A 26,647-nucleotide genomic window follows, 5' to 3' on the forward strand; every position below is an offset into this window, starting at 1 on the left:
GGACTGGGGCTGGAGCTTCGTGGAATCTGAAACCTTACGATGCCGGGACTGGCCGCGCGGGGCCGCTGCGGGTTACAGGTTTTCCTCCAGCAAAGGTTCCTCGCTGGCCCTTGTGACCCGGATTCTGGAGATCTCGGACTCCTGGGTTCCCGCCCACTGCCGGGCAATCTGAGGGCGGACCTGGAGCGAAAAGAATGCCACCCGAGGCCTCCAGATGCCTTGTACTAGGACTCTATTTCATTCTCTACACGGCCCTTGTCCAAGGTAGAAACTGAGATCGGGCGTGCTTAAGACAGGAGACCGAGAGGGTTGAGTGTGCGGAGTGGCAGGAGAGCTGTTACTGACCTCCGGGTGGTTGCAGTGTTGGGATGCGTCTGCGACTCACCTGCATGTGGTTGTAGTCACGTGTGATTTATGACCTAGTGCTGCTCACCTGTGTATAGTGAGTGATTCACATGGATGATTCACGTGTAGGAATTCGGATGTTCTGTGCTCAGTTCTGTCTGGGAGATAGGAGAAAAGGGTCTTGGAGGAAATTGAGGAGTGGGTGGACAAAGGCCCCAGGGCATCGGTTGAGTCCCTGACCAGGCGGAGAGTAGAGTCCCAATGATGCAGGCATCATCTCCTCCCTCCCAGTGGACCCAGGCTCCTGATATTCATCTGGGTGAGCCAGCCAGAGGGACCGGCTGTGCCAGAGACAAGCAAACAAATATTAGGGTGCAAGACTGTGGGCGGGGAGAGGAAGTCCGATCCACCAGCCAGAAACTCGGGTGAGAGAGGACCCAGGAGCATCCCAGAGAGAGCTGGGACCTTCCTTAGGCCTACCCTTCCCTAGCGTCTAGTCCTTGGCTCAGCAGCCCACCCTGCCGGGTCTGTCGGTCACCTCCTCCAGGCCGTTTGCTGCTGTGGCCAGCGTTGCCAGGGGCATTCCTTCTCTCTTCCCACCATGGCAGTGTACCGCCTGTGTGTGACCACTGGTCCCTACCTGAAGGCGGGCACACTGGATAACATCTCTGCCACACTGGTGGGTACGTGCGGTGAGAGTCCCAAGCAGAGGTTGGATCGAGTGGGCAGGGACTTCGCCTCTGGATCGGTGAGTACAAAGGAGAGAGAAGACTCTGAGGGAAGGGCCCACAGTCGACACTGAACGAGGGGAGGGGAGTTCATCCCTGCTAGACTCAGCTATCTTTGCTGAACGCCTGATGCTCGCCCTCACCTGTCACCATTGCTTTTGAGATCCTTGTCTTTTCTGGGATGACAAATTTCTCCCAGGCATGACTGTAGAGAGAAGGGAGCACAGGCAGAGGGATCAGGGGAATTCCACTGGCTCCCTCGCTTCTCCCATAATTTGAGGGTGGGCTTTGGGCAAGTTTCTTTCCCTCTCTGAGCTGACTTCCCCTTCTCTAGAGCAGATTCAAGGTTATTCACTGGTGGCCTACATTAGTGTATCCCATAATAAAGGTGGCTAGGGAAATCCAGTACCAACTCTGCTCACATATCCCCTGCTTCTCCCTGGATGAAGGGCTGCCTCTTCCTCATTCACAAAGGAATGGCATGGGTCAGCAGCAGTTCAGGTTTATAAGTCGGCACAGGTGGAGGTGTGGATGCACCTTGCAACTCTGCAAGGTTGGCCTTGACAGTTACCTGCCTCTCACTAGTTTGCTCCCTTGGTCACCCCAGGTCCAGAAGTACAAGGTGCGCTGCTCAGCAGAGCTGGGTGAGATATTGCTGCTGCGACTTCACAAGGAGCGCTACGCTTTCTTCCGCAAGGACTCCTGGTACTGTAGCCACATCAGTGTCACTGCCCCAGATGGCACTGTTGCCCACTTTCCCTGTTATCAGTGGATTGAGGGCTACTGCACCGTGGAACTGCGCCCAGGAACAGGTAGGCCAGAGGCCAGGGCTGCTTTGTACTCCAGAAAATGTCTTTTGGGATTAAGGGTGGTGTCTCCCAAGTACAGGATGTATGACGTAGGCATGGGGTTAGGAACTGTGCTCCCATGAAGATGCTTTCTGAAAATGTGCCACTAACACCCTGAAATGCAAAGGCTTTCTGGGCAATATTTACTCCTCTGCAGGCATACACAGACACACACACTCTTACAGACACACACAGCTAAGCAGTTTGCATTCTACAGCTTCCGTCTGTATTTTCTTAGATAATTTTTCTGGAACCCAGAAGGAACCAGCAAGCTAATTAGATTTCAATAGGTGAAGAAACCTTGAATGTATAGACAATGTAGCTGGAGAGGCCCAGTCTCCTACTTCTAACTTCTCTAGAGGGAATGAATGAAGTCCCTGAGAGGTGAGTTTGGATCCCTTGTTGAATTTGTGGGTCCTTTCAAGGATATTGGGCTTGAGTCTCTCCTGACTTCAGAGCTGGCATCTCCACAGAGGAAACACCAGGCAGCTCTGTTTGTTGAGATGAGTGTCGGGGATGAGTGATGGACATTTTAGGTCAAGGGGAGTTACCCCATGGCCCATAGTGAGCTCCTCAGAGACTTCACTATGGACCGCCATCCTTCAGCACAGCACATCCATTATTTCACAAATATATGGGTTCAGTAGTTGTTTCCCAAGTGCCTGTTATATGCATGGTGATAGGGGCCATGTCAGATGCTGGGAATACAAAAAAATGAGTACAGTGTGACCTGCCCTCAAAGAACTTACAGTCTAGAAATGAGACAAACATGCAAAAAGTTAGAGGAGTTTTAATTTGGGGATGTAGTTGATTCAAATCCTTGATGAATGCATGAAGAACATGAAAGCATCCCCCCTGTGACTCACATGAAGGTGGCTGTGGAATTTGGCTCAGGTGTTAGGGGGTGCAGGTGATGTTTGTAAGAGAGGTATTTGAAAGGAGACTTACATGAAGGATAATTTTCATTCCCTACAGCGAGAACTATTTGTCAAGACTCCCTTCCCCTTCTTCTGGATCACAGGAAACGAGAGCTCCAGGCCCGACAAGAATGCTACCGGTGAGGGTGACCTAATTTGACTTCTTTCCCCATCTGTATTCTGATTTAAACTTTAATCAGATGGTTCTTCATTCTGACACCAGTTTTAACCTTGGGGGCCCAATTCTGATCAGGACCTCATTTAAATCTAACCCCAAGCCAGGCATGGTGGCACCTGCCTGTAATCCCAGTAATTATGGAGGCTGAGGCAGGAGGATTGCAAATTTAAGGCCAGTCTCAGCAACTTAGGGAGACACTGTCTCAAAATAAAAAATAAAAAGAACTGGCAATTTAGCCCAGTGGTAAAGCACGTGTTGAGCATGCTTGAGGCCCTGGGTTCAGTCCCTAGCATTGGGGGAAAAAATGTTATCCTGATCTGAAGTCCAGGGCCTTCATTGAGAAATTCCAATTCTCTGTCACCTACCCCAAAAGTGAAGTGTCTGGAGTTTCAAACTGAAGTCATATTTTTAAAAGCTAAGGCTTCTGTTTATCCCATGCTTGATCTGCCACTTCTGGTCTTTCCCTGGGCAGCTGGAAGATCTATGCCCCTGGCTTCCCCCGAATGGTGGATGTCAGCAGCTTTGAGGAGATGGAGTCAGACAAGAAGTTTGCCTTAACCAAAATGACACCTTGTGTAGACCAGGGCGACAGGTGAGGACCAAGGCTTGGGAAGGAGGTGGAGGGGCATAAAGTGGAGTGTCTGTTGGGAGGATGGAGCCCAGGTGGCCTAGAAGGAGGAGTCTATAACAAATACAGTTTCATTCAAGAATCAGGAGTAGAGGGGGACCGGAGATGGGCCTGAGAGATCTAGCAGGGAGGGCCAGGGAGGAGCTAGGAGTGAGGGGAGACAAGGGGACTCTGGGGTCAGGACTGAGCGAGGTAATTAAGGGGAATGGGCGACAGGTTCTACTGATTGGTTTCCAGCCTTTCTCCTTCCACCATCTCTCCACAGTCCTGGGAATCGGTACTTGCCTGGCTTCCCCATGAAAATTGACATCCCATCCCTGCTGCACATGGAGCCCAATATTCGATACTCAGCCACCAAGACCACCTCGCTGATCTTCAATATCATCCCTGCGTGAGGCCACTGCCCTCTCTGCACTCCTGCTCACTGTCCCTTCTGCCCCATCCCTTCGATGCACATCTTACATCTTTGCCCCAGTACCTCCCTCTGCCCTTCATTTCATCTCCCACTGATCCTAGGCTCCCTCTTCCTGTCCCCTGACTCCCTTTTCCTTACCTCTCAATCTCCCTACTCTCTGCCAACTCTGCCCATCTCAGAGCACCTACTCTGAGTAGAGTATAGACTGAGAGACTATTGGTGGACCATACTGGACAGAGAGGCCCAGTCCTTAAGCTTTAAGGAGGTGGAGCCAGACTACTTCTGACTCAAATCCTTTAACCAATGCTTTCTAGCTATGGGTCCTTGATTTCCACTTTAGTCTCTATAGAATCTCCTCACTTGTTAACCATAACACTGGGCATGGTGACACATAACCTGTGATCCCAGCTACTTGGGAGGCTGAAGCTGGAGGATCATTGGTTCAAGCTTGGTCAACTTGAGGTTGTATCTCAAAATAAAATGAAAAAGAGCTGGGGACAGAGCTCAGGCAGTAGAGCTCTTGCCTAGAATGTGCAAGGCCCTGGGTTCCATACCCAGGACCACAGGGAATAAAAATTATCCCTGCCTCATAGATTTTTGAGGAGCATTAAGTAAGATACCCAGCAAATAATAATCTCTCAATAGATGTTCCTTAGTAGCAGTATTCAGAGACAGCCTTTGGAGGGAGGAATCCACAGGTCACTAAGGAGGCATTCATGCAGTTAATTAGCCATTAAAGGAGTCAGCAGTTTAAGTCAACAGCTGGGTCTCTAAGTGTGATGTGACTGGAATCCAGTTAACCTTCTGGGTTCCTGGAGAGTAGAGGGGTCAACCAAATCCATTTTCCCCATTCCTTTTGGGGAAAGAGGTGGGGTTGAAGCAGGCTGGGGAGAGAGAGGAGGGGAGAATAGGTAGGTCCTGTCAAACCTACGTTGGGAACTGTGAGCCAATAGCTTGGGTGGGAGCAGGAGACTCAGCTGGTCACTGTGCAGGGGCTGTATGTGACTTCCCAGAGGAGGCCAGGACAAGGAGCTGGGCCTCCACCTCTTGAACCTCTGTGTCCAGGATGATTCTTACAAAAGAAACAGATGGAAGGGAGTACAGAAGCAGGGGAAGACACTCTGGAGTGTCTGCAATGCATAAAGTGTGCAGGCAGATCTGGCTCAGGCTTCAGAACAAGAACACCTAATGAGTCCCAGGTAGGATAAGGGACCAGAGGAGCACAGGGGAAGGCTGAAAGAGTCCTTGAGTTGGTTCTCAGATGGATATGCAGGTTTACACAGAAGAGGGCCCACGAGACCAAGGGAACCACCATTCTGGGGCTCAGAGGTGGTCTACAGGGATGAGATAGCTGGTGTTTTGCTCCATTCAGGAGTTTACAGGGAATTGAGCACAGGGTGACTTCAGGGTGTTTTGAAAGACATTTGTGGCAAGCCCTAAGGAAAGGAAGAACCATTTTTTCTCCTTTATTTGCCTTCTTAGCCTCCTCTACTTTCATGATTGAGTTCCTGCTAGTTTTTCTCATCTTCTGGGTTTGGATTGGCAGGCATTGAGCAAATATTTGTGGGATGAGTGAGCAAGCACTTAGTGAGTCCAGGTGGCCTTGTCCCTAGTCCTGTCAAATCATGAATTCTTCCTTCTCCTCTGCCTTCCCCAGTTGCTCACACTCTTCAGGGCATATCAGTGTCTTTACACAGCCTAACTTATTGACTGATTGCCACAAGCCAACCTGTTCCACACTTCATTCCCTTTCCTTTGGTTCAGCCCACTTGATGAGTGCTTATTAAAGTGGGTATTTTGGGGAATACAGAGCCAACTCTTGCCCTAAGAAGTTCACAGTCTAATGGGGGTGATATAAATATGCACTATGTTGATAATGCAGGAGGTGGTGGGTGTTTTGTGAAAGATCTAAGGCATATTTTGGGGGAGGTCAGGCAAGACTTCATAAGGACTTCACATCAGAGATGCACTTAGAAGAGAAGTTAGATCTCATAGTAAGTAGAGATGTAGGATATGACTTTTAAGGAGAGGTCCAGCTTCAATGAAGCTCAGAGGTAGAGGAATTTAATTTCAAGCATTTTTTCCTGATTGTAAAATGATGTTCACCATAAAAAAATTTCAAACAGTATACACATCTACAGAGTCCCCTCAGCTTGCCAATTCCGCATTTATGAATCCAGTGTACAATGTCAATCTTTGAACCAGGTGTGGTGGTCCATGCCTATAGTCCCAGACACTTAGGAGGCTGAGGCCAGAGGATCACTTGAGCCCAGGAGAGAGAAAAAGTTGGGAAGTTTGATTGCAACGGGCTGATGGGGAGCTTCATGGACTACCAAGGCTTGGCACTTGGAGCTTTGTTCTGTAGGTAGAGGGAGGCCAATGAGGGTCTGGGACAAGAAGGAAGGTTAAATAGACCAGACCAAAGTACCAGTGAGCATGACTTCTCTGTATCTGGGTCCAGGGCACCACTTTCGCAGCCCTCCCAGGGATGTTTGCTTTTGAACCAGGCACACACCCCCACCCCCAAGGCTGTAGAGCCTCACTGAAACCTAGACTTTTCTTCCATGTGGATTGTTAGGCACTTTCTACTTTGGGAAATGAATCTGTCAGTTCTCTCCAGGCAGGAGCACAGTGGCCCCCAACAGACCCCAGGCTTCACTCTCACCTTCCCCATCCTTAAGGTCCTTGGGCATGAAGATTCGAGGGCTGCTGGACCGTAAGGGCTCCTGGAAAAAGCTGGATGACATTCGGAACATCTTCTGGTGCCACAAGACCTTCACCTCAGGTATGGAGAGCCAGGGAGGGGAAGCCATCCTTCAATTTACCTCCCGTTCAGACCCCTTTCTCCCATTCTTGGGACACAGTCCTCTCCCAGTTCTCTCAGAAAAACTGATGGATTCAAGAGGGAGGAACTCCTGGTTCCACTGGTGGTATCTCCCACATTCCCCTGGGGAACCCAGGCACCTCCTCTGAGGAGGAGATAAGAATAGGGAAGTGAGAATAGAGGGACATTGTCTTCCCAGAATAGGTTCATGGTCATTTAAGGAGTTCTGATCTTGATCAGGGGCACACAGTTCACTTCTTTACTCCTACTACAAGGTGTTCTGAGCTTTGGATTCAGAAAGTCTTAGGTTCAAATCCCTGCTCTACCACTTAAGTGGGCAGGTTACTCCATCCCTCTGACCCTCTGTATCTAGCATTCAATTGAAGATGTAATTATACCTACCTCATAGAGTCACTGGAAGAAAAACCTAAGGATGAGCAAGGGCTGGGCAGGACCAGGACCTAGGGAAGTAGATTTGAGACCTAGTGGTCCCTTTTCTTGCTCCCCCAGAGTATGTTACAGAGCACTGGTGTGAGGACAACTTCTTTGGGTACCAGTACCTGAATGGCGTCAATCCTGTTATGCTCCATTGCCTTTCCAGCTTGCCCAGCAAGCTGCCAGTCACCAATGACATGGTGGCCCCATTACTGGGACCAGACACCTGCCTGCAAGCAGAGTTAGAGGTTGGTGAGGAACTTAGCAGTGGGCCTGATAGGAGGGACATGGGTGGGTTGCCATGGTGTGTGTGGAAGTTAAGGATGGAATGTCAGGCCTGTGAACCTCAGCTGCTGTGCAGTCCTGGACCCTGCACCTTGTTCAAGTAGAACAGACATGGACAAAAGCCAGATGGACTTGGGATGGTTTGAGAACTGTTGGGGGACTTCAACATCCCTGGTGCTGAGAGCAAACTGCGTTAGAACAGGTCAATGGCAGGGTCACCAGAGGTAGTAGGAATAATTGTGAAGAACTAGGAGCTGTGAGAGTGTGGGACTAACAATGATTCAGTCTCTCTAGGGCACTCAAGCCCTCAGGCATTGTCGAGAAGGTTAGAGATGTGGTTGGTTAATTCTCTTTGAGTGTTGATTTTGCTGTTGTTGGATACATACAGGTCAGATCTCAGAAGGGAATTACATCTAAGTTGAAAGAGTAGGAAGGACCAGGTATGGGGGGGAGGAGGAGAGGACACTTGACTTGTCCAAGCTGAGAGGCCAGGTGAGAGATTGCATAACGACAGACTCACCCGGACCTCATTCCGGACATTCTGGGAAGGGTGCGGTACCCAGCGTTGGCCATAAGCGCAGACACCAAGAATTGCTGAGGTCGGAAATGGGGACTTCAGCTCCTCCTTGAGGTAGATAGAGAACGGAGAGGGAAGCAGAGCATCGGTGGGGAGGGTACACTAAGCCTCTGTGCGCCTTCTCCAGAGAGGGAACATCTTCCTAGCGGACTACTGGATCCTGGAGGAGGCCCCAGTCCATTGTCTAAACGGCCGACAGCAGTACGTGGCGGCCCCGCTCTGCCTGTTGTGGCTCAACCCCCAGGGGGCGCTGCTGCCCTTGGCCATCCAGGTGAGCTGGGGGTGGGGCTTTGGAGGGTGGGGCCTCAGGGGGCAGATAGTCTTGAGTCTTGCCTTCTTATCACTCTTGCGTGCAGCTCAGCCAGACCCCCGGGCCCAATAGCCCCATCTTTCTGCCCACTGACTCTGACTGGGACTGGCTGTTGGCCAAGACATGGGTGCGTAACTCTGAGTTCTTGGTGCACGAAAACAACACGCACTTTTTGTGTACGCACTTGTTGTGTGAGGCCTTCTCCATGGCCACACTACGTCAGTTGCCGCTCTGCCATCCTGTCTACAAGGTTCGTACCTACCTCCTACAGGGCCAAAGGGGGCGGGGCCTGGGCGGCCTTCCCCGCAGATCTTCGGCTCATGTGACCTCTTTCCACTCGCAGCTCCTGCTTCCCCATACTCGCTACACCCTGCAGGTGAACACCATCGCAAGGGCTACGCTGCTCAACCCAGAAGGCCTGGTGGACAAGGTACAGCCTCCCTGCCGGAGCCCTGAGGCCCCACCCTTGAGTATACTTTGCCCCGCCCACAAGCTTTGTTAGGCCCCAGAGACCACTCCGGCAGGCTTCTTTCCACAAGCCCCGCCCCTCTCCGCAGTCTCCAACCTGCGGGGTTCTTAAGCCATGTCGGGTTCATAAGCACGGTCGGCGTCTGCCAATCCTCTCACAGAATTTCTCGAAGTGGAATAAACAGTTAGCAGTAGGGATCTGGGGGTCCCCATTGAGACCTCACCCCCACCCCAACCCATCGTTTCCGAGGCAGGACACCTCCGGCCCCAGCACTACCCTCAGCTGACTGCGCCCTGTCAGGCTCAGGTCTCTCTGGCTCTTAGGTCATAGTTTCACTTATCAAAAATCTCAGGATCTTTCCTCTGAACTTATCAGGGCTGCAACCTGCTCAGTCCGTGTCAGGCAGGCCCACAGGGATGCCTGATCTGTGGTCGTGGAGGGTTTGGCTAACCTCAGAAGCCCCTTCCTAGGCTGAGTCGCTAGCCCCTGGGGTGGGGTTTGGGCAAGCCTGGGTGCTATGTTGCAGGTCACGTCCATCGGGAGACGCGGTCTCCTCTACCTCATGAGTACGGGTCTGGCCCACTTCACCTACACCAATTTCTGCCTTCCGGATAGTCTGCGGGCCCGTGGCGTCCTGACCATCCCCAATTACTATTACAGAGACGATGGTCTGAAGATCTGGGCGGCCATTGAGAGGTGCGGTCCCAAACCGGCAGCCCCTCCAGACCCAGCTCCTGGTCTCTGGGCAGTGTGGGGCCCCTGTGTTCGTTCCAGTTGAGGCCCTTGGGACTGGGGATTCCAGGTGTTTTCAGACTCCAGTCTAGGGAATTCTCAAGGGTAGGAACTGGAGTTGGGGTGCCTTGTGAAATGGCAGGTAGAGAGGGACTGGGTGTAGTGAATGCAGTGGATGAAGAGAAAGAGCGGGGAGGTGTCCAGAAGAGTCAGGGGACAAGACCTTGTCCAGCAACTCAGGATGGCTGTGACCTCCAGGCAGGCAGGCTTCCTCCGGAATGCTGAGTGAGGAGGAGGATGCAACATGAGGCAGACTCTCCTTAGTGCATTCTCCCCCAGGACCCTGTGCAGAAAGAAGGCTCAGAGCCTTTGTGACTCAGGACAGGAATGAGACTTAAGGGAATCCTGGGCACTCGGGTCTCCACTGAGCTCCCCCAACACTCGGGGATTCTCAATGGACTCTGGCAGCCTGCCTTTCCCCAGCCTAAGGAGCAGTTGGCCTTGGTGTTCTGGTCAGGCTTGACCCCAAGGTCACTTCAGGGGCATCAGCATCTCTTTCCTGCAGCTTTGTCTCAGAAATCGTGGGCTATTATTATCCCAGTGATGCATCGGTGCAGCAGGACTCGGAGCTGCAGGCCTGGGTCGGTGAGATTTTTGCTCAGGCGTTCCTCAACCGGGAGAGCTCAGGTATCCCATCTGTCCCCACCCCCACCCCAAGCCCTTCCAGGTTCTTGATGATCCAGTTCTCACCCTGGCCTCTGCACTTCCATGAACAACTTCTTATTTATTACTGTCCCACTTAGCAAATGAGAAAACAGGGACAGAGAAGCCTACTGAGGCAGAATTGTGGACACAGCCTTGCTGTGCCCATCTGATTCTTCCAACTTTATGCAGACTAATCCATTCACTTCCACTTGCTGAACTCTGAACTCTGTCAATGTGCAACATATAGTGGTAGGAGCCATCTCTGACTTAAAAGGATTCTAGAACCTTCTCTCATGCCTGTCCTGACAGGTGTTCCTTCCAGCCACCAATGTCTCTTAATTTCCTGTGGCCACAAACCTCTTCATGGTGTGGGTTAGTTTCACTATTGCCTGACTCCTGATTGACATTTATCCCCTAGTTTTAGCTGTCTCCCGTCTTCTGGAACTGCCTGAGAGGACTCTCAGAACCACCAACACCAGTGGTCCTGCTCAGCCTCCTTTCCTTAACTCAATGCCTAGTAGATGCCCCATACCACCCTCATCTCTTTAATCTTCCATTAACTCCAGGGAGGATTTGGCCTCCTGACCTTCCTACTTTTTTCTGAGTCCCAGTTTTCCCATCCCAGAACTTGGCTTGTCCTGACTCTCTGACTCCTCTTTCTATCCCTCTGTAATGGAATGAGCCCTTCTCCTATTTCTTTTCTGTAACTGATTTTCAGAAATTCCATATTCTCCGACTCAGAAGGACTTTTCTTTTTGGCATTTCACTGTCACCCTTAAGACCAGTACATGAAAATTACAAGTCATGCCTTTATAGAGGAACTTCTGGCCTTGCTTGGGTTAAAACAGTTCCAATGTCCATTCTCCAGTTTCCTCAGCCCAGCCTGAGACTTCTCTCAGCAGGGATGTAGCTTCAGCTGGTTTAGTGCTTCTGGTGGCCACACAGTGGAGTTCCTGTCTGTGGAGACCCAGAGAGAAGAGGTGGTCTCAGATGGCTCTCCATATGGAGGGACAGGTGTTGCAGTTCTACCTGGGATGGGACTTGGAGCTTCTTTCTCTCTCTTCTTTTCTTTGTGGTACTAGAGATTGAACCCAGGGTCTCACACATAGTAGGCAAGTGCTCTGCCACTGAGCTACATCCCCAGCTCCTGCTTTCTTTTCTTTTAAATAATAACAACAAAACATTTTTTTCAAACATACACTAATGTAGAGAGTATAGTGTAATGAGCATCCATTTACCCATTTTCCAGATTCAACAATGCTATTTTCTTATTAATCTGTTGTTTGGTTTATTGATGGAGCTTTTGCAAGTAAATTATCGTCATCCTATTTCACCCTAGTCAATGTCTCTTAAAATGTAACATTTTTCTACAAAACCACAATATTGTTTTAACTTCTCTTTATTTTGCCATGCTGGGGATTGAACTTAGGGCCTCATTCATGCTAGGCAAGCACTGCACCACTGAGCTACACCCCCAGCCCTACATAATTGACCATAATTTCCAATGTCACCCCACATCTAGTCCACATTCAAATTTCCCCACCAGTTCAGTTTTCCCTCAGTTGATCCCATTGATTCAGGAATTAATCAAGGATCACATGGTACGTTTTGTTTGTTAGTTTTGACTCTAAAGTTTCTTTTAACTCATAAGGGCACTGCTTTCCCCTCTGCTTTTTAAAATCATAATACATGGACTCAGGGAAGAACCCAAACTAGTTGTTCTGCACAGTGTTTCACCTTCCGAATTTCTCTAATTGTTTCCTCATGATGTCATTTATCTTGTTCCTTTGTCTCCTGTGTTTTTTGTAAACTGGAAGAAATACAAAAAGGATTACAATAAGGGTTGCACATTTTTGGTAAGACTGTTTCTCAGATGATGCTGTGTCCTCTGCATTACATCATCCTGGGAGGCGCTTAATGTCAGATTGTCTCAGTAGTAGTGATGCCAACAGTGATTTCTAGGTTAAGGTGGTGACAGCCACATGTCACTTGGGTTTTTTAAAAGGTGACCTTTCTTGTGTTTTGCAAACCCAATGTTGATCTTGAGTCACCCTGATTTGCTTCCCCACCCCATCAGGGGCTGTTTTTTATTTGTTTGTTTTTGTTTTTCCTATTTAAGAACTAGACTAGGTAGGCATGGTGGTGCACACCTGTAATCCCAGTGGCTCAGGAGACTGAGGCAGGAGGATCACAATTTTGAAGCCAGCCTCAGCAATATAGCAAGGGGCCCTAGACAACTTAGTGAGACTCTGTCTCAAAATAAAAAATGAAAAGGATATGGCTCAGTGGTTAAGCATTCCTGGGTTCAGTCCCTGTACCAAAAAAAAAAAAAAAAAAAAAAAAAAAAAGAAAGAAAGAAAGAAAAAGGAAAGAAAAAAAGAAACCAGACTGGGATCTAATTACTGTTGGTTCAACTCACCTATCTTACTTTATTAAACATGCTTCTCATTTCTTACATTCAGATTGATAATAGCTCTTCCAACTACTACAAGCCTATTCTAGATTTATATATTTAAAAGTGAAACACACTTATTCGACTGTTAGTCTTTTGATTCCATATTCTGAGAAGAAAAAATACACAATATGAACTGCAGAAAAATTCCCATAGCTACTCTGCCCTCTGCTTAATTTTTTAATTGCCAGCCTCCAAGTTTAGACACAAAACATTCAGGAAATTCCCACCCCTCTCAGGTGAATGCCCAATCCTTCCTCCCACCTCTTTCTTCTGCTCAGCTTGACTCCAAACCTTGGATCCCTCTTTGGCTCATGTTCCCCTCTCTGTCTTCCTAAATTCTGTTGGGTGGCTAATTTCTATTGTCCTCATCATTTCCCATTGTTATCACCCTAGTCCCAGACCTCATTGGTGCTCCTGCATGGTGGCAGCTGCTTCTCAACCACTTCCTCCTCTCCCAACCCCTTGCTCCTTAGCAGGCCATGCCTGCTAGTCCTTAGAAATACTGCCCAGAAATCCCATGCCCCAGCACACTGCAGCAGCCTCATATTCAGTTATGTCCCCTCACCTTGCTTATGCCCTATGCTGTCCCACCCAGGCTTTTTACTCTCTCATTCATTCACTCCATTCAACCATTAATTACTGGGCTCCTAATTTTTATTAAGCATTGTTCTAGACGCTTGGGTTTAGCAGTGAACAAACGGATAAAAATCCTGGCTGTAATGGAGCTTAACATTCTTTCAGGGAGATACAAATAATCAACAAACAAATATGTCAGGTGGTTACAAATGCTAGGAAGAAAAACAAAACAGCATTAGGGAAATTATTTCATCTGGGTGCCAAGGAGCTGAGGCTTTATAGAGACGTGAAAGAAGAGATGGAGCTAGTTCTATGGATAATTGGTAAGGGTATGCAGGCAGTGGGACCCAGCTACTTGGAAGGCTGAGGCAGGAGGATCACAAGTTCCCAGCCAGCCTCAGCAATTAGCCAGGCCCTACAAAACTTAGGGAGAGCTTCTCTCAAAATAAAAACTAAAAAAGTCTGGGGGTGTGGCTCAGTGGTTAAGCACCTCTGGGTTCAATTCCAGGTACAAAAAAAAAGAAAAGTTTGCAGGCAGAGGTGTAGTAAATGCAAATACCCTGAGGCTGGTGCCTGTTGGTGTTTTTGAGGGCTATTAGGAAGGCCTTTGTGGCTGGATTGGAGTGAGAAGAAGAAAAGTTGAGAAGGAAAAGAGAAGGAATGAGAGCCAGATCCAGTAGGGCCAATAAGATGGGTGAGAGGGGAAGCCCTTAGAAGGTTCTAGGCAACATCAGTTGATTTATGATTTCTTTTTTTTTTTTTTTTTTTGTGGTACTGGGGATGGAACCCAGGACCTTGTGCATGTTATGTAAGTGCTCTATGACCAAGTTACACTGCCAGCCTCTGATTTATGATTTTAGAAGATCACTCCGGCTGTCATGTAAAAAACAGCCTATTAGGGACAAGAGTGAAAGTAGCAGAATTCATCCAGAAGAGAGATGATGGCAACTGGGTAGTGGTGGAGATTGAGCTGGGGAGGAGAGATGAGATTCTGAAAGTCTTTGCCGATATGTACGGTATGACATAAAAAGAGGAGTGAGTGCATACATTTTGGCCTGGGAAACTGGATAGAGTACAGTCGTCTCTTGATATGCAAGGGGGATTGGTTTCAGAAACTCCATGGAGACCAAAATCCTCAGATGCTCTAGTCCCTCATCTGAAACGTTATAGTATTTGCATAGAACCTACACACATCCTCCCATTTACTTTAATCATTTCTAGATTACTTTTAAAACCTAATGCAGTGTAAATGCTTTGTAAACAGTTGTCATACACGTATGGCTTAGGAAATAGTGACAAGAAAAAAAAAGTTTGCATTGTTTTTTTTTTTCCTCCAAATATTTTCGATCAGAGATTCGTTAAACCCACAGGTGCGGAATCCCCTGTGCTGAAATGGAGCCACTGAGGGAAGGTCAGGATGGAGAGTGGGGCCAGGGGAGTCAAGCATTTGGTTTTGCAAGGTTAGGTTAGAGGTACCTTGGGGATAGGGGGATGTCAGGGAATCAGCGGCAGATTTATGCCCACTACTGAGTCAAGTTCAGGAGCCAGGAATGTGAATTTGGGAGTTGTCAGTGAGTGGGAGCTGGGCAAAGCCACAGACTGGGGTTAGGTTAGTGCAGTAAAGACAGAAGGACATAGGGCTGAGCTCTTCTCCCTCCAACCCTGACAGGGCTTTCATCTTTGCTACCCTCCCACCCTGGCCCCTGCCTTTTTTTGTGGTACTGGGAATTGAACCCATAGGCACTTTACCACTGAGCTACATCCCCAGCCCTTTTTATTTTTTATTTTGAGACGGGGTCTCACTAAGTTGTTCAGGGTCTCACTAAGTTGCTGAGACAGGCCTTGAACTTGCAATCCTACTGCCTTGGCCTCTGGAGTCACTGTAATTATAGGCATGCACCACTGCACCTGGGTCATCTTTGCTAATTCTTTTCAAATTGTGTTTATTTACTCATTTTTGAGATGGTGTCTTGCTATGCTGCCCAGGCTGACCTTTTATTCCTGGGCTCAAGCAATCCTTCTATCTCAGCCTCTTGAGTAGCTGGGACTACAGGCACACATTGCTATGCCCAGTTTCTACCATCCCTTAACTTGGGGAGGCCCCTTATCTTCCTCCAGGAAGGTCTCTCCTAACCACTCTAGCCCCAGTGCCTGTTTCTGTCCTACCTGTCTTCTCTTCCAAGAGTCAAACTCTGGCCTTGGATATTTCTTTCTTCTTTCATCACTCTGTGTTTTTAAGTAGTCATCTGTTTCTGCTACAAAGCAGAAGATGATCCATTATGGGGTGCTTTGGACAAATCTTGGTAAATTGAGTAAATTAAATCATTAAGTGCTAGTATTGGCTGCAGAGTCTTGGAGGTCAGGAAGAGGCAGCTTGGTGCTTGACTTGAACCTGGTTTCATCATGAACCTTGTTGGCCAAGCATCATCTTGTCCCATCCCAGTATGTAGCTCCTATCTAGACCCCCGTCAGAAACAACAGACCTTGGTGATGGCCATCCCTAACTTTATCCCATCCCAAATCTTAGTCTAAAGATAGTTGTGGTCCATGTCCAAGTCCTTACTCCCTTACTCTCCATTTGCAATGGGCTCCTGCCCTCAGCTGCTCCTAGGAATCCAGTCCCTCCCTATCCTACCCTCTTCCTTTCATCCCCACACCCAGGCTTCCCAAGCCACCTGTGCACACCAGGAGAGTTGGTGAAGTACCTCACTGCAATCATCTTCAACTGTTCCGCCCAGCACGCTGCTGTCAATAGTGGGCAGGTAAGGTTGCAGAGGGCAAGCTTCATAAAAAGTCTGTTAGTCTTGGCAATGGACTTGGGGCTAGAGTTCAGGTTGAAAGCATGGGCAGATCAGGTTTGGGTGGGTTTATGATCAGGGTTGGAGCTAGAGTGACAACTGGGTGGAGTAAAGGGCCAGTGCTGGGTGGTGGCTGGGTGGAGCTGGGTCTAGGGTTACAATGGAGACTCAAGTTGGAGTTTTGTTGGGAGTAGAGCTTGTGGGCTCCTGTCTTGGTCAGGACTGGACCAGGTGGAGTATCAGGTTGCTCTGTGGCGTGCCAGCCCAAGGCCCTTTTCTAGGATTACCTACTTTCTGGGTCCTCCTCCCTCCCTGGTGACTCACCCCACCCAGTCCTGGGACATTGGGTAGGGAATGACAAGGGGTGAGCTGGGCTCCTGCTCCACTTCTGGGACTTTCCACAGTCCCCTAATTTCCCAACTGCAAGACCTGGGATGGGGGAGGCGGGATCGGGAATGACGAAGAGGGAGCTGGTCCTCATCTTCTGGCCAGCTGATCCAACTGGGGTGGAGGGGTTCTCCACAGCATGACTTTGGGGCCTGGATGCCCAATGCCCCCTCATCCATGAGGCAGCCCCCACCTCAGACCAAGGGGACCACCACTCTGAAGAGTTACCTGGACACCCTCCCAGAAGTGAACATCACCTGCAACAACCTTCTCCTCTTCTGGTTGGTCAGCCAAGAGCCCAAGGACCAGGTGTGTGTATAGTAGTGTGGATGGGGATGGGTTTTGCAGGGCCAGGACAGTGGAGGAGGTGGTAGTGGCTGTTCTGAGGTAGGGACTAAATGCTGGGATTTATGCACACTACTGAACTTCTTCAGGTTTTTTTAGTTTCCTCAGAAAATGATACTTGATTTCCCCCAAAGACACACTTTAAAGCAAATACCAGTTTAGTGGCTGGGGTATAACTTCCATCCAATTCACAAGTTTACCAATCCACCAATCCATCCATCATCCATCCGTGGATGCAGTTGTTCCCTGGTCCATCAATTACTCATGCATTCTCCTAAACATTAAACAAAAATGTTTGGGTACCTCCCACATGTCAGCAAAGCACTGGGTACCAGGCATTTAAAGTTGAGTGAGACTTTCCTTCTTTAAGAAACCTGTGGTCTACTTGAGGAGACATATGGGTAAATGAAGAAGGGCACCACAGTGTTTGTAGGAAGTACACACATAAGAACTCCTCCATTTAGCATGTACTTCCTGAGCAGTGTGCCAGACACTGGTGGGCAGCTATGAGCCTTGTCCACAAGCTTTTCAGTTTAGGGACAGAGTAAGGACAGGGCTCTGTGGAAACCTACAGGTCGAAGGAACCCAAGAAAGCTTCTTGGAGGAAGCGACATTGAAGTCAAAATCTGTGGGACAAATAGACAAAGAAGGGGCAGGGTTGGTTTCTGGTTAGAGGGAAGGATACAAGAAAGGAGTAGAGGGGAGATTCCACTGGTGTGTTTGTAGGATCGTTATGGTTTAGTGCAGCAAGATGGCAGGTGGAGAGGAAGGTGGGTCTTTGCAGAATATTCATTTAGAGGATAAAAGACAATGAGAGGGCCACTCAAGAGTTTTAAACCAGAGATGTCATGATTCAATTTGCTTCAGCAAGGGTGCTTCTGTGGCCATGTGAATGGGTGACAGGGACAATTGTGGAGTAAGGAGACAGAGAGGAGGCAGTTAAGAATCAGAGGCCAGATGAGCAGACCTTTAATCACCAACTGCTGTCATTGCCATTCATACAATGCCTAATCACTCATGACTCTGCCTTCCTGGTCTTGCTCACAAGTTCTTTGACACGTGAGCATCTTCTTTTTCTCATGCTTAATTCTATTTGGTGCCAGAAAGAATGCAAATGTTTTATCTTCCTAGAAAGTTTTATATTTGTTTGTTTTTGGACACAGGGTCTTGCTGTGTTCAAGGCTGACCTTGAACTTCTAGACTTAAGCAGTCCTCCTACCTCAGCCTCCCGAGTAGGTAGGGCAGGCAGGTGCCACAACCACTGACTCAGAATGATTTTTTTTTCAGTGCCAGGGATGGAACCCAGGGCCTCAAGCATTCTAGGCAAGCTCTCTGCCACTGAGTTACACCCCTAGCCCTTCATAGCAAGTTTTAAACAACCATCTTCTATCCTAGGAATGGCAGGAACTTGTCCCTGAATCCTGCCCCCTTTCTGTTCCCAGAAGGATAAGTAGGCAAGAGGATAAGGGTAGAGGGTTCCTTCCTCATAGGAGAGTCAGAAGTTTAACCTAGAAATTTAAAATAACAATAACAACAGTTGTCACTTACTGAGGATACATCATGTCTCAGTCTTTAAATCAGATACTTTGTGTACACTCTTTTAAAATACAAAACACAACTTACATGTTAGGAAGGATAGCTCTTTGTGATATGAACTGAAATATCTCCCTTAGTTGTCTTTTTTAAAAGTTTGTTTATGATGTTTCTTTCCATAAAAACTTGATTTTTATGTAACAAAAAGTACCAGTGAAATAATTTACAACTTGGGGAGTTTGAATCATGAAAGTTTAGATAGTTCTTGTTAACTACAGATTTGTAAAGAAAAAAACTTCAAGTTTTCTTCTTATCATTTAATGGTTGTGTTATTTAAAAAATATCTTTGGTACATATGGAATTTATCATGATAAATGAGGTAAGGCAGGGGGATATTATTTTAATTATCCCTATAACATTTATTGACTACTTCTTTTTCCCAATGATATGAGATGATGTCATCTTTATACATTCAATTTCTATATGTATCTGAGTACTTACTTCTGGGCATTCTATTTTGCTAATAGACCAGTATGATACTCTTAAATTATTTAGGCTTTTAAAAATGCCTTAATGTGTTTTAGTGCAGGTCCCACTTCTACATTTTTTTTTTCACTAAATTTAGCATCAGGTGATATAGCTTACAACTGTTAAGTTTTCATTGAGAGTTTGTTAAATTTACAAATTAATTTACATAATGATATGGTCCTTCTATTTGTAGAAAGGCTATTTTTTTTGCTTTCAGTGGTATTTTAATTTTAATTTTTAATAGGTCTCACGTTTTTATTGACAAACATATTAATATAGTTTTTGTTACTGTTATATATGAAACCTTTTCTTCCATTAAATATTCCAAAAGATTGTTTGAATATATGTAAACTATTGATTTTTATATGTTGAATTTATACTTGGTAATCTAATTGAGCTATCTTACTGTTTGTAGTAGCTGTTAATAAAATACTTTGAATCTTAAAAAAAAATCACTTTGCATTACATTTCTAAAATGAAAAAAGAATGTACAAGATAATAAACAAAAAAATACAAAACAAATAGTAGCTATATTTAAAGTGCTTAGTACAGTGCTGGCATATAAATGTTCAATAGATGGTAGTTCATTTATTGGGGAAAAAACCTGAGGTGCAGAGATATTAAGCAATTTGCTCCACATCACTTAGCTAGGAAGCAGCCTTTGAATCCAGCCTGTTGTATTTTTTGTGTTCAACTTGTCTGGTGACTATGCTATCTATAGTTTTAGAAGTTACATATCAGTCTGGCAAATAAGACGTAAAACTGATTCTTTGAAAACACCAATAATATAATGAAGCTGTAGAACATAAATATACAACATTAGGAATGGGAAAGGGAATACAAAAGTTTTTAAAACGGTAAGAAAATACTGGTTACAAATTACATCACTATTTCATAGGGCTGAATCAACCTTGCCTTCCCAGAATAAACTAGACTCCATCATGGCACATTATTGTTTTACTACACTATTGGTCTTTGTTGGCTGATATATTTGCTTACAGTTTTATGTAAGCAAACTTGGAAATCTAGATGAAAGGAATGATTTTTTGGGAGAACATAAGCAATTGAATCTTTGGAAGAGATGAAAACCAGACTTATATGTAAAAGTTTGTAAAAAATCTGATCCCTTTCAACAAGTATTTTCTAAGTCACTCAAACTGCTTGAAAGCATAGAGAAAGGTGGACGCCTCCTGAATAATTTCACTGAATTAATTATAGAACCCTGACTCCAAGATGGGCAAATATTTTTTTTTAGTTGTAGATTGACATAATATCTTTATTTTATTTATTTATTTATTTTTATGTGGTACTGAGGATTGAACCCAGTGTCTCATATGTGCTAAGCAAGCACTGTACCACTGAGTTGCAACCCCAGCCCCCAAAGGCAGTAATCTTTAAAAAGGGAAGAGGGTCTCATTAAAAGGCTCCAGTTTCAAGTTGACACTTACCACCTATGTGACCTTGAATATGTAATTTGGCTTCTCTAAGCCTCAATTTTCTTATCTGTAAAGTGGGCATGATAAGAGTACCTGTTTTAAAGATTGTTGTATCCTTGTAATGGTTCATGTAAAGTGTTTTAGAGGTTAGCTGTCATTAAGAAAATGAAATTATAAACTCCTTCTACTCAGCTACTACAATCTGAAAAATATATCAACCAATGAAGGCCATAATATATAGTGAAACAATAATGTGCCATGACCAAGTCTGACTTATTCTAGGAATGAAAGGTTGGTTCCACCTTAGGAAATGTAGCAATATAATTTGTTACATCAACAAAGAAGCATACCATATAATCATTTCAATATATGATGAAAAAAGCATTTGATCAGTGTGAACAACTGTTGTAATAAAAACTCAGTGTAAAATGCAACGCCCTGAAGGGGTTTTGATAAAAATGTGTTTAAGAAAATGGTGGGTGGCACATGCCTGTAATCCCAGTGCCTGGGGAGGCTGAGGCAGGAGGTTCCAGAGTTCAAAGCCAGCCTCAGCAAAGGTGAGGCACTAAGCAACTCAGTGAGACCCTGTCTGTAAATAAAATACAAAATAGGGCTGGGGATGTGGCTCAGTGGTTGAGCGCCCCTGAGTTCAATCCCCAGTATGAAAAAAAAAAAAAAAAGGTGGTGAACTGGGTATATAGCTGAGTGATAAAACACTTGGCTAGCACTTGCCTCCCCTAGCAAGGGGAGGGGGTGGGGAGATAGAGGGAGGGAAAACTTATAATGAAATAGTAGAGGTCTCCTCATTAGAATCTGGGATGGGAAAGTAATGCCCATTATTACTGCTATTATTTAACATTAATCTTAAGGGATTCATCAGAGCAATAAAAACAAAAAATTAATCTTAAAAACATGAATAGTATTTTTTTTCTATTTAGTTTTAGTTGTAGGAAGACATAATATCTTAATTTTACTTTTACATGGTGCTGAGGATCAAACCCAGGGCCTCATGCATGCTGGGCGAGCGCTCTACTACTGAGCCACAACCCCAGCCCCACGAGTAGCATTGACAGCTATCTTGTATGAGGGTTATATTAGGCAGGAAGAGTCTGCTGGTTAGGTCAGATGCTGGGCCTGGGCATTGTGATGGTGAACTGGTATGTGAAGTGATGTGGAGGGAGGGACAGTCCTGCACACAGGATGGAATTGACACTCAAGTTCATTGTAACATTTCTTTTCTCTTTGCTCTTTTGTGGTGCTAGGGATCACATCCAGGACCTCTTGCACACACGGCAAGCATTTACCACTGAGCGAATACCCCAGCCCTCCTTGTGACTTTCTTGATTGTGGTTATCCATGCTGTAAAGTGTGACAGTGTTATGGTGATTGTGTTGGCAAAATTTCCATTATGTTAGTTGATTATGAAGGTGCCTTGGAACCAAGATGCTGGTTGTCCTCAGGGGCTGAATTTTGTGAGATTGTGAGGTAACAGGTGTATTCTTGAGTCTATTAGCTGAAGTATGTCTATGCTGATCTCAGTTGCATGATGAATGTGATAGTGCTCTTCTATTTTAAAGAGTGGCTCAGGGCACTGGAAGGGAAATTTAAAGATTTTCTAGTTCAATCCATCTACTTTCAGATTCATGATTGAGTCTCAAAGAGTCAAAGTCACACACGAAGGGTCAGCAGAGGGAACACAGAATTTAGGTTGACTGACTCCAAGTCTGTCCCCTCTACTGTGTGGACTCTTGATGTTGGGAGGCTGTTCAGGGTGAGGCTGCATACAGTGATTTGGGGTGGTGGTTTGAAGTGTTGTGTTCACAATGGCTGTCGTGGGGTCGTGCCTGTGACTGTGCGTGTTGCCACGTGTGATCTTTCATTATTCTCCATCCCATCTGAACATCATCCTGACTTGTCATCTGTTTTTTCCCAGAGACCTCTGGGCACCTACCCGGATGAACACTTCACTGAAGAGGCCCCACGCAGGAGCATTGCCACCTTCCAGAACCGCCTGGCTCAAATCTCAAAGGACATCAGGGAGCGGAACCAAGGGCTGCCACTGCCCTATGCTTATCTGGACCCTCCCCTCATTGAGAACAGTGTCTCCATCTAACCCCCCACCTCAGACCACCCCAGAAGAAAGGAGGATCCAAGCATGAGGAAGTCGAGCTTCTTAGGGTCTTCCAGACCCTTCCATTCTCCCTATTCTCAGCTGGAACCTTCTTTTCTGCCTATGGGGACCTTTTCAGCCAAGATGGCTCTAGCATCATATGAATGGGCCACGAACTGTGAGGGATCGGGGGCAACAGTGTCTGGGGGAAGCCGCTAACTGAAGTCAAATGCACAATAGACCCCTTGAAAAGGAAGGAACCCTTGTACCCCTTGCCCTACTTTGGGCAGCTTCCTGTTCCAGCCTCTTGTGGGAATCTACCTCCTCCCATTGGGATGCCCAGGTTGGGTTCCCAAGCTCTCCTTCCCAGTCCTCCCCATCCACATCCTCTTTTTCCTACTGTGGCTTTTTGATTCCCCTTGTCTCCATCCTCAGGACCAACCCACCCAGCTTCCTTCTCTAGAAGATCCTGGAAACTGGACACAGATGGGATGTGTGCCTGGGTCTGTCGTGTGGTTCCCTTTGCCCCTATTACCTTTAAGGGGAGGGGAAGAGTCAGAGCCAGTTCAACTGGATATCTAGCTGCAGTTCTAGGGGACAGGCCCCTGAGTGTGTATGCAGCTTCACTCTCTTTCATCCTACTTCACTCTAATCCTTTTTTCTTTTTCTTTTTTTTTTTTTTTTTTGGTCTTTGAGCTCAGCAAGTTCAATAAAAACTAACATATCTGGCTCTCATTTCATTTTTGTGGTGTGTGGTGTGTGTGTGTGTGTGTGTGTGTGTGTGTGTGTGTGTTTGAGTGTTGGGTGATGGGGGAACAGCTGAGAATCCATGGGTTGTTCCAGCTCAGTTCACCACCCAGTCGAGCCCTGTATTTCTGCCTTCACTTCTAGACTAATATCTGGACTTGAGATACTGGTTGGAAAAAATTGGGCATTTTGCAAAGCCTCAGAATCCAGCTTTTGGGTGTGGTAGTTGTTAGTGTTACTGCTGAAATCCAGTTCTACTCTGGACACATGGAAGACCCTCTGCTGTCCCTTTTGTGGATGGGTGGAGTCCTAAGATGAATTTTGCCTGAGTTATGTGCGGAAGTGTGGTTATCTTCAGGTTGGAGGCCCTCTGGAGCTCTCTCTGCCCCTCAATTCTGGAAGTATGTGTCAACATGGCACTTGCAGCAGCTCATGTGTCCAAGGGACTAGAGAAGAGGCCCTGCTGACTGAGCTGAACATGGAACTGAATGAGAAATAAACATTTTTTTTTTTTTTTGGTGAAGCCATTGAAATATTGGAATTGTTTGTTATTGCAGCATAACTTAGCCTCTCCTGACCAAAATCACTGAGGTCTGGAGAGTCTGATTTTTCTAGTCACTCACCCCTTAAAAACAGAAATTTGGGGCTGGGGATATAGCTCAGTTGATAGAGTGCAGCCCTGGGTTCAATCCCCAGCACCGCAAAAACAAAAACAAACAAAAACAAACAAACAAAAAACCCCCAGAAATTTGTACAACTCTCAATCAGTCATCCACATCTCCCTCCACAACTGCCCAACATCTTGCCCATTTCCTGCTTCCCTAGATCTCAGACCCAGTCCACCTTACCTCTTCTGCCACCTGAGTCAGATTCTATGCCTGAACAATCCCTGGTCATGGCCTCTCTCTGGCTAGAGTCACAGTGTCTTTGAACAATGAGAGGGAGATGATTCTTCTGTCCCTATGATGCTGGTGTCGGGGTTGCGTACGGACCCCTGGCCCTAGGTGGAGCCTGGCCAAGATGGCGCCTGGCAAGCTGCCAGTGTGGTTGAAAAACTGCTATTCTGCACGTATACAACTAACTTCACCTTGAGGAAGTCTCAGTAATTGGTCAAGGCCTCTGCATGATTCTTGCGTGATTCTTAGGTGCTTCAAGTTATACCCATATACGTCTATCTTTTCCCCACATATCGTGAATATTCTAATTAGTTGATATAACCTATATAAGTGACAATAACTTCCCAAAAAGAGGAAGAAATAAAAAGAAGAATCAGCTGTTAATAGGGAAGTTTGCCACCCATCACGTCTCCGGGTCGTTCTTGCTGGCGGGAGCGACAAGTGGTGCTGAAACCCGGGAATCTTACGTGCCGTGGAGAGGTGAGTGAGGTGAGCAACGGATCGGTGAAAGTGTGCACCCAGATCTGTCAGTGGACAGGGAGGTTTCCTAGAGACGATAATATTGTGATTGTGATAAAGTTCCTAGGAACGAGAGGTGAAAGTTTCCTCAAAAAATGGGGAACGAGGTTGCTAGATGTAGAATGGAAGGTCCCTTGAAAGAAATTCTTAAAGCTAACGGCACTTCCTTAAAGACAAACTGCTTGGGCATTTTTAAAGCAGGTAGAGGAGATTTCACCTTGGTTTCTGGAAGAAGGATTGTTAACTATCCCACAGTGGGAACACCCGGGGGAAGATTTAAAGCGCTGTCCGGTAACGCTCCCAGGGACGTTAGCAGTTTGGTCATTAGTCAGAACTTGTTTGCGTTCCCCTCGGGAGGCTTTACAAAAGGCAGTTGCGCAGGGAGAGGAAGTGTTAGAAAAGGTAAAAGAAGAGTCACAAAAGGGCTCTGTTAGCGCTCAGTCAGATTCTGATGAGAGCGAAGAGGGACTCTCAGAGATGAAGTTAAATAAAATTAGTAAAGAAACAAAGTGTTCTCAAGCTGGTTCAATTAGTCAACAGACATTAAGGGAATTGGAGGGCATAGGACAGCAGCTAGAAGACAAAAAAAAAAAAAAGGCGTTACAAAAGGCTTTACAAGAGTTGAGCTTACAAAAATATGCAGTGGCGCAGTGGAAAAAAAAAAAAAAGGGAGAAAGTACAAATAAAACCACAAACAGAGCACAAAGAGAAAAATCAGTTTAGGGGAGGGTCCCCCTAGGCAGAGAGCTCAGCAGCTCCATTCCTTAAAAGTAGTAAAAAATAATGTTTTGTGATTTTCTGCATTCAAACCTAACCTGATTTCTCAACCAGGTAAAAAAGGGGTTAAAAAGTAAAGTCCTGGGTGATCCTCCCTCCCCCTGCCACATTGGAATGTAACTACAGCGTCTCAAGGAGAAAAGGGGGGTAACCTAAAGATAAGAAGAAAAGAAGAAAAAAAGTGTCCGTTTTAAATTCCTGGGCCGCTACAAAAAACTAACTTATTCTTTAGGATTCTTGTTTTGTTTTGTTTTTTCTTTAATGCTGTATTTTTGAGCTCATAATTTTGATCCTGCATACCTAGGTTAATGATTTTTTTTCTCTTTTTGATCAGTTCTATTTTTTATTCAATTGAAGTTTTTGAACAGCTGTTTCATTGCAATGAACATTTACCTATAAAGTTACAAGGCCTTTGATTTTGTGTTATGTGTTATGTTGTCATGTTTTGTCTGCGTCAAAACTGAGTGCTCTTAAAATTAAAATTTAAAAATGGATCCAAATACTTTTATTCACGTGATTTAAAAAGGTTCAATTTAAATTGGGTAAACTAATGAAAGTAAAATATCTTTGAAAATAACTCATAAGTCTCCAGGTGGTCAAACTAATGAAATGTTAATGTTAAACAATGTCTAATATCAATTACTTCTAGGACTTTTCTTCAGCAGGAAAGAGGCAACGGATCCTGTTCAGGACACTTGTCTGATATCTCGGTTTTTATAAAATAAATAAATTGGAGTTAACATGTATGGGATTACTCAAATGTGTTTGTAGAGACGTCTGGTTAATTTACAAAGTTAAAATGCTAATTGTTAAATAACATCAAGTACTTTTAACTTCTTAAATTACATGGGGTATCATACTTAAACATTATTGGTGTTTTCATAGGTTGGTAAATAAAAAGGGTTTAAACTTGCTTTGTGCCATCACTAAACTAAAAACAAGGTTACTAAAAGTTATGTCCTAACAAGTGGAATTCTATATATAAAGGGTCCCAAAAGTTTCAACTGTGTTTCAATTAAGAGTACTATAAACAACAAAATATTTAATCTTATTAAAATAGGGTGATTTATCTAAATTCAGAAATTTCATAAGAGTTGTTTCAAAATGTGAACAAAAAGGTGTCAACAGATAAAAAAAATAAATA

The 26,647-nt window shown here is 45.8% G+C and overlaps 1 protein-coding gene across 9 annotated transcripts; it reads left to right on the plus strand.

Annotated features, from left to right (window-relative positions):
- The first annotated feature begins 138 nt into the window (after positions 1 to 138).
- Aloxe3 (arachidonate lipoxygenase 3) lies at positions 139 to 23,244 on the plus strand. 9 transcript variants are annotated; one of them, XM_047546725.1, is made up of 16 exons: positions 139 to 264; positions 954 to 1,093; positions 1,681 to 1,885; positions 2,897 to 2,978; positions 3,489 to 3,608; positions 3,910 to 4,035; positions 6,741 to 6,844; positions 7,394 to 7,566; positions 8,308 to 8,451; positions 8,537 to 8,740; positions 8,834 to 8,920; positions 9,486 to 9,655; positions 10,257 to 10,378; positions 16,089 to 16,189; positions 16,718 to 16,921; positions 22,388 to 23,244. In XM_047546725.1, the coding sequence occupies exons 1-16, from the start codon at positions 195 to 197 to the stop codon at positions 22,565 to 22,567; spliced, it is 2,232 nt and encodes a 743-aa protein (XP_047402681.1). In that variant the 5' UTR covers positions 139 to 194; the 3' UTR covers positions 22,568 to 23,244. The 9 variants fall into 9 exon arrangements, with proteins under 9 accessions (XP_047402681.1, XP_047402682.1, XP_047402684.1 ...); XM_047546726.1 differs by having other exon boundaries at positions 16,751 to 16,921; XM_047546728.1 differs by having other exon boundaries at positions 16,799 to 16,921.
- The last annotated feature ends 3,403 nt before the right edge of the window (positions 23,245 to 26,647 follow it).

This window comes from Sciurus carolinensis, chromosome 3 (genome assembly GCF_902686445.1).
Source record: "Sciurus carolinensis chromosome 3, mSciCar1.2, whole genome shotgun sequence".
Lineage (NCBI taxonomy): Eukaryota > Metazoa > Chordata > Mammalia > Rodentia > Sciuridae > Sciurus > Sciurus carolinensis.